General features: G+C 40.6%; 1 protein-coding gene across 2 annotated transcripts in view; it reads right to left on the minus strand.

Annotated features, from left to right (window-relative positions):
• Window positions 1–5,510: 5,510 nt before the first annotated feature.
• depdc1a (DEP domain containing 1a) overlaps window positions 5,511–8,469 on the minus strand; it is an 8,883-nt gene continuing 5,924 nt past the window's right edge. The window contains exons 8-12 of one of the 2 annotated variants that reach the window (XM_023803718.2): window positions 8,398–8,469; window positions 7,162–7,334; window positions 6,898–7,074; window positions 6,346–6,531; window positions 5,511–6,263 (exon numbers count right to left, since the gene is read on the minus strand). The exon at window positions 8,398–8,469 is cut by the window's right edge and continues 882 nt beyond it. In XM_023803718.2, the coding sequence (XP_023659486.2) occupies window positions 6,120–6,263; window positions 6,346–6,531; window positions 6,898–7,074; window positions 7,162–7,334; window positions 8,398–8,469 (752 nt within the window). In that variant the 3' untranslated portion in view covers window positions 5,511–6,119. The remainder of the gene's footprint in view (window positions 6,264–6,345; window positions 6,532–6,897; window positions 7,075–7,161; window positions 7,335–8,397) is intronic. The other variant, XM_023803719.2, reaches the window with a different exon arrangement.

Consider the following 8,469-nt stretch of genomic DNA (forward strand, 5'->3'; position numbering starts at 1 on the left):
TCCTGCAGTGTTTTGTTGGTTCGTGTTATAGCTATGCACTTGGGTAGCACTGAAACTGCACACTCTCTCAGCAGTGAGTGTGTAGTTAAGTGCCAAAATTAAGCAGCCCTGCATGCCTGCTCTTCTCTAAGACCAATATAGCAATGATCTGATATTTTAGGACAGTGAAGACCTGTGCAGTGACAGAGAAATCTTCTCATTAGCTTGGATAGCATGTTAGCAGCCACTAAGCAGCAATGATGAAAATAACAGACCAAGAGAAGATGTTTTTACATGGGTCCGGATCGGCAACGGTGCCAAACTCTGTCATTACCACCCAATTCTCTGTCATGGCACGAGAGTAGGCATCTGTTCCTAAAAATCTAAAATGACATAAAACTTGGTTAATTGCACTGTTGGAAATGCATTCATTAAAAATAATCAAAATATGCACAGGATATTAATAATGGATTTTCATTAAATAACGCTACTTTCAAATATCTTTTAAAGACGTGAGTAAAATATTCTAACTGATATTAAATATAGCACATAGTTATGTAATAATTTAATAATAATTCTTTTACTTTTCTTCATACCTTTGGCATTAAAACCCATAACATTTTTATTCTGTGGACAGTGTGCGCCCACTGGTTATGAAGGCAGGGGACGTTTGGGACAGGAATGTGACACTAATTGGATGCATCCTGCCTCTGTTCATATCAAATAACCCTAATTTCACAATCAATTCATAACCTGGACAGTGGACAGTGAATATGAAAATATCTATAACTATAACTCAACATGTTTAACTTTTTTTCTATCATTAGGATGATGTACGTCTGTTTTATACTGTATGTAGGTTATTTAACAATTTATCCTGTTTGCTCATTGTAGTGTTGTGTTATATATATCTGATAATGTGATCAACACCGACTCTGACATTCCCTTTCATTTTCATGAGTTATTAGGTACTTTTCATTATTCTATATACTTCACCATCTCTTTTTTATTTAATCTCCAAAATAAACAAATATCCTAAAATCGCATTATGATGAGGTTAAAATTTGTACTTGCAATTGTAGGTAACTTTGCCATTTTTGAAGTCAAACTTGTTTATAAGGGCCTGTCTATCAACGAGGTGTGGAAGCGGCTCCCCCCCCCCCACTTCGAATAAGCCGGGATCGAGACGGAGTAGCCCTCCCCCCAGCCTCGGGTGGAATGGTTCCTGGAAAGACACAGCAGCCTTGCTTAAAGTACCAGTTGTGCTGGGGCCAGAGGGTCACAGGGCAAGAGAAACCAGAGCCTCTGCTCACTTATTTAACACTTACAGATTTACCAATTCAGTTTAAAGAACCTAGTGAAAAGCAATGCAAGGGGTAATGTATCCCCTAGCTGACCTGTGACCTGAGTGGGAATAGGCTGTGGCAGCTCCTGGCAGCTCGATGCTGCAGTTAAAGAAAAAGAACAGCGTGGTTCTTATATCTCATAACTCCATCTGACTCATTAACCAAACAGCAAAAAAACATTAGGGTAAATGAAGCTACTTGGCTTTTTAATTGATCTATTAAGGCATACGGGCTAATTATCAATTATTCAAATAATTACAGGTTATGCTGTCTGAAGTCCTGCTTCATCTGGTTGAAATGAAAACATCAAACTTAATGATCGAACTTAGGATGCAAAACATGGTGCAGTAGGTTACAAGATTGATTAAAATGTATGGTAAGTTCCCTGCTTCAAATAATTTCTGTTTGTGACTGCTGATGGTAGTGAAACATTTTCAGTTCAGATGTTTCTGTGGTATCAGACCAGTAATTCCATAGTTAAAGCATATAAACCATGCATGAAGCGGAGGGGTACTCACCGGCTAGCCATTTTGCATGAAGAACAATCCACTTTTTGCATTTGGGGGGAAACACTGAGAATTCAGGGAGGTCGCTTCCCAAACACAGCAGCTCAGAGTGAAAGATGTTTCTCAGCCAATCAAATCCCTTAGTCCCTGTGGAACAACAATCCCTTTGAGTCCTAAGGTTTTTCCATTGGTGTTTGGCTTTACGATAATGGCTTTCAACAGCGTTCTCCCAAATGAGAACGGTGCCTGTACTGACAGCAGCACTACATCTCAACACTAACTTGAGCAAAATGCAAAATTAGTTTCATCCTTGTTTGTGTTAAAAAGTACAGACTGTATTCCCTTACAGCTATGCTGGTTAATGACCATCTTAAATTTGCATGTTAGCTAAATCACTATTAATATTATTGATTATTATTAGCTAATAGTAAAAAATTGGGAATTTATTTAGGTATTATCAAGTTGGGACACAAATCAAAAACAAAGAGCGTATAAATGTTAATGGATAGTATTGTTGCACTGTCCCTTATTACAAATGGTGAAGAAGGGAAACTCATTATGATTTTACAAGTATACTGCTCTAATGGGGGGCTGCTTTCCCTTTTCTTGATAGTGATGTGATTAATGAGACTGATTTTGTCCAGTCATTATCAGTTGAATGCAAGTGCTGGCCAAGGTCAGACAAACTTGTAATTAATCACTTTTTTGTTCAGATCCATCCTAATTATGTTGTTCAAGATCCAAGAGAAAGTAATTACCTTATAATTGAAACAGAAAGAAGGCAATGTTGCAGTTTCATAGGTTTTGCCGGAATTTAATTGAGATGTACACTCACTGGCCACTTTATTAGGTACAAGTTGTTACTAGTGATTTGGGCCCCCTTTTGCCTTCGAACTGTCTTAATTCTCCATGGCGTAGATTCAACAAGATGCTTGAAACATTTCTCAGAGCCTTTGGTTCATCTTGACATGATGGCATCACACAGTCGCTGCAGATTTGTCGGCTTTATGTTGTCGGCTTTCGTGATGCGAATCTCCCGTTCCACCACATCCCATAGATGCTCTATTGAATTGAGATCTGGTGACTGTGGAGGACATTTGAGTACAGTAAACACATTGTCATGTTCAAGAAACTAGTCTGAGATGATATGAGCTTTGTGACATGGTCTGCTATCCTGCTGGAACTACCCATTAGAAGCTGGGTACACTGGCCAAAGGGATGGACAGGGTCAGCAGCAATGCTCAGGTAGACTGTGGCATTTAAACAATGCTCAGTTGGTACCAAGGGGCCCAAAGTGTGCCACCATACCTTCACACCACCAGCAGCCTAAATTGTTGATACAGCCTGATTGTGGATTCATGCTACCCTACCATCTGAATGTTGTGGCATAAGTCGAGACTCATCTGACCAGGCAACATTTTTCCAGTCTTCTATTGTCCGATTTTTGTGAGTCTGTGCCCACTGTAGCCTGTTTCCTGTTCTTACCTGACAGGAGTGGCACCCGGTGTGGTCTTCTGCTGCTGCAGCCCATTTGCTTAAAGGTAAAAGAGTGAGTGAAAGTAATTAATTGTCCTTGTTGACACACCACAGCACAGCAACAACAATGTGTCCTCTGCATTTAACCCATATGTAGCAATAGCAGTGGGCAGTTAATTCAGCACCTGGGGAGCAGTGTGTGGGGACAGTACCGCAGTGGTACTTTGCTGGTCAGGGATTCAAACCAGCAACATTTCAATCACAAGCACACTTCCCTGGCCATTAGGCCACCACTGCCCCTAGGTTCAGCATGTTATGTATTCAGACACTGTTCTGCATACCTTGTTTGTAACTAGTGCTTATTTCAGTTACTGTTGCCTTTCTGTCAGCTTGATCCAGCCAGTCTAGCCTTTCCTTTCTGACCTTTGTCATCAACAAGTCATTTTCGCCCAGAGATCCACTGCCTGCTGGGTGTTTTATCTTTTTCAGCCCATTCTCTGTAAACCCTAGACATGGTTGTGCATGAAAATCCCAATAAGTCAGCAGTTTCTGAAATACTCATACCAGCCCGGCTGGCACCAGTGACCATGCCGCATTTCAAAGCCACTCAAATCACCTTTCTTTCCCATTCTGGTGTTTGATGTGAACATTAACTGAAGCTCCTGACCTGTGTATTTCATACCTTGTGTTGTTAATATATGATCAGCTGATTAGATATTTGCTTCAATGAGTATTTGAAAAAGTATACTTAATAAAGTAGCCAGTGACTGTATGTTGCCACATGAAATGAGACAAATGACAAGCAATTTTAAATCAATAATTAGGAAGAGCTTTTAGCTGATAAAGTATGTGTAGTTTTATGCTTAAATGTAAATTAAAATTTACAATGTTTTGGGAGGACACAGTACCAATAGAGCTCTATTTGTAAGTACCACTTTGTCTACATCCATTGTCATCACAGTGCATTGTCTAGAAAAACTCTTGTAAAGTACGGGGAAGGGTAAGGGACACATTTTAAAAGACATGTTTGCATATTCCACAAACTGCTTCAGCAGTTCATCCTTCTTACTGTAACAGAGTTCAAAGACACTGAGGCTGGGAGTGGGACAGGAGTTCCTTATGTTCCTGGGGTCAGGCACTTAACAGCACAGGAAACATTAAATAACTGCTAAATGATTCTTATGCGTAACAGGTCATGTGAAGTGCATGAGATGGGTATATCATTTACAATGGGCTTAATGTAGACAACAGCTCAGTACATCCATCCATGCAACCCCTAACCCTAGGGGAGACACTCTTTGAGAACATTAACATGAATATATGGGGCCATTACAAATGAGTAATTCATTAATTACTCAATAAATTAAGCAATATATCCTGGTAGTTTTTGCGAATGTGTCATGCAGCACACTGAAGAATACCAATTAAGCAATGTATTTGTGAATGGTGTAGTTGAGTGTAATCAGCTTCTGAAATTTTGATATATTTGGTTTAGTCAGACATATCAGCGGCATTGACTGGCAGGGCTACTATCAAGGGAGCTACTTTCAAAAGAGCTAGCAACAATAGAACTAGATGATGTCATATCTTGTTATGAGATCATTTCCATGACATAACATTATACTTTCTCATTATGAGACACATATCACATTATAATGAGATATCTCGGTATAATGAGAAACATGAAAATTTTCATTTTCTTATGATGGTAGCAATACACTACCATAGATATGTGTGTACAGGACAAAATGACAAAATATGAAAAAGTATCAATGACAAGTATAAGCACAGCTACAATTATATTTTACATGTTTTTTCTTGTATGATTATGGCCACATTCACACCAAAAAAAACACTTTACTGGAAAAGCCTATAGGAAAACTAACTTTCACATGAACTTTACATTATACCATACATAACATATGCGTTTAGTAGGAAATACTATTTATGTTTATTGCTTGTTTTTATATTGATTTTATATTACTCCAATTAAAGATATGCATGATTTCTCCACATTCATCCATCAAATTTCTGTAACTGCTTGTCCTATTCAGGGTCCAGAGACTGTCGACAATAAGGCAGGGAACAACCAATCATCACAGGGCACACTCGCACGCCATTAATAAGGGGAATCTGTTTCATTTCTGCATATTGATTTTAAAACTTAACCAATGAATGAGCCAATGAAACAGAACCAATAATATTCACTTTAAAGGTTTACTTTGTGTTGTGTAAAATAAAACCAAATACACAGAATTGACAGCATAGTAACAATGTTCTTTCACACATCATAAACTTAACATTTCAAAATTATGGGGTGGGGAGTCGCGCCTTTCAAAAAATTGTCTCTTTAAGAGGCAACAAAAAATAGACAAACAAAGCTGGCAACAAAGAATAGCCAAAAGTATTGCATAAAGCTATTCCCGTTTGCCCAAATATACAGCTACCATGGACTGGTTCATCAAATAACTAAATAGCACCTGATTGTGAAATTCATACAACATTTTTGGAAATAAAGTAACAATTCTTATCCTGTGCAGATACCAAGTAATTGTAGCATACCCAGCATTTATCCTTCACCATTTCAAAAAAAGGGTGATAAAATTACGCATTAAGAAAATAACAGAAAATAAGTTATTGTACACAAATGTGTCAAGTACCATATTGTGTATCAAATGTCCAAGGTTAGGGTTAACTTCGGGTTATGTTTAAATAATGAAAGTCATGCATACTAAATATCGTCTTACAGTTTCCTTCATTTAGTTGATGGGTCTTCAAAAATAAAATGCAGTTCGCAAGGAGCAGAAAGACTTCAGTTGTGAACACTGAACGCTTTCGTTTTCTTTATATGTAGTAGCATTGGCGGCTTGATCTTTGGCTTGTCCGCAAACAGCTGGGCCTCACTCTCCGTGCTGGGAAAACGACAGCTGTAGATGTCCGGGTATTCCTTCCGGAACTGAGGATGGAACCAAACTAAATGATCAAGTCTCAGATTATATCAAGTTTGAACCTTTCATATGTTTTTTCTTGATTCTTACCTGCGCCAGTTTCTTCTTCTTCTCCTTTACAGCCATGGTTTTGTTCTTGATGAGGCTTTCCAGCAGCTCAGCAATGGCCGTCTGAGAGATGGTCAGCTTCTGCTCTTCGAACTCCTGAGCGCTGATCTGTCTGCAGAACGAGTACGTTGGTAGAGCTGAAGCGGCATCCGCACCAGGATACGTTACCTGAAGAGGGAAGGGAAAGAACAGTGAACATCCATCCACTCTCTACACCCAGTTTGTCTAATGCAGTGCCATGAGGGTCTGGAGCTTATGCCAGAGGTTACAGGCACAAGGCAGGGAACAGAACAACCCAGGAGGTGATGCCAACCCAATGCTGGGCACATTCACACACAGAGACAGACAGACATCAACTTGTCAACTTCGATTTCCCCATGGGGATAAATGAAGTATCACTATTCCATCAGTCCAAAAAACTGACTGCTTACTAGTTAGTTATTTTACACAATTAATACATTTCAGCTTACACTGGAAATTTCTGAAGCACACGCAAGAGTTTGCGGCTCTACAGGTGACCTCCATGCACCCCACCTGAACTTTCCGGAGGTATGCAATGTGATCCTGAACTGCATTCTGCAGGTAGACTGGAACCTGGAGGATCTCCTGATGGTGATCCAACAAAAAGGAGACCAGTCTCGTGGCCAGTAGCTCATCCAGGTCCATTTCCTCCTCACAGCAGAGGACACAACGGGAAAATGTGTGCACCATCTGAAACAACAGTGACACCTAGTGGTCACGGCAGGGAGCAATCCATTTGGAAACTAGGTTTGGAGAAGATACATTCAGGGCCCCTACCAGCGTGCGTGTCCCCAGAGCGCTGTGCAACCGGGGCATGTCTACGTTCTGACTCATGCGAGAGATCATGCGCATGAGTAGCTGCAGCTTGCGCCGACGAACCGGGGGAATGAGAAGGGTGCAGAGCTGCAGGGCCTCGATGGCCACCTGCTCCAGCTGTGGCTGCAGGAGACCTTCACACAAGAGAGAGAGAGGTCTGGACCTGCAAAGCTATGTCACATGACAGATAAAGGGACCCAAATCCAAACAAGAGCAAATTAAATCATGCAAGGCAAAATACAAGTTTAGATTAGTTGGAAAAAGCAGAACTGCTAATAGGCATTATTACAATGACAGTAAATATTACACTACATATCAGTCTTGACTGTTCACAATGCATGACACTCCCTCTCAAATCTTGAAAACAGCACTGCATGTTAAGAACATATGGAAACAGAACAATAAAAGTTTAAAGCATTTTTCATAGGGGCATATTAAAACTGCCCTGAATGGGCCTAAAGGTATTGCCCCAAAATGAAAACTGCACATTCACCACATTCACGGCTCTAAGGATGCTGGGGGATGTGAGGCCAGGAAATAATTCTCTATCAGACAGGATGAGCTTGTAGAAAAATACATTGTCCAGTGACAAGAGTCCTGACATGTGGCAGTCAGGAATTCGTTTGCTTAAGCCTTAGCAAACCTTACAAACTCATTTTAGGGTAATAAAGCCTTAAAATGAGTGGATTAAGACACAATGGGCAACTAAACAAATAAGAAAAAAATAATTAATAGATGTGCATGCTTTTGGTTGGGGCCAGAGAGGCAGAGCTATCCAGTCAATCAATCAATAAATAATCAGGCAAATCCAGTCCTTGAGAGCCAGAGTCTTAATGCTATTGCAGTGTTTCCCAACCTGGCCCTCGAGGACCTCTAGATAGCCCATGTTTTTGCTCCTTCCCAGACAGTCCACGAGGACCGAATTGGGAAACAGTGGGTTATGGGACGCATTTTAAATCAGCGGCTTGTTTACACCCTGAACATGAAGCAAGGTGACATTACAAAGTAAACTATTTGCTCTAGTTAAGAACTTAAGAACTGAGACAGGGGCAGTCTAGCCTGTGGCCCTTGGACTGGAGCTGCCGAACCCTGAAAGACGGGGCGGGGGAGGGGAGGTTGTCTTTTTAAGCAGATGCCAAACGAGCAAAGCGCAGAAGCCACAGTGCAGCTCAGACACACATGCAGACATGGCCTTACTTTGTTCAGGACTCGGGCGCTGTGTGATAGTGGACACAGACTGAACAGGGGCAGCACACTTGTTGGACAAGT

The sequence above is a fragment of the Paramormyrops kingsleyae genome, chromosome 15 (assembly GCF_048594095.1).
Source record: "Paramormyrops kingsleyae isolate MSU_618 chromosome 15, PKINGS_0.4, whole genome shotgun sequence".
NCBI lineage: Eukaryota > Metazoa > Chordata > Actinopteri > Osteoglossiformes > Mormyridae > Paramormyrops > Paramormyrops kingsleyae.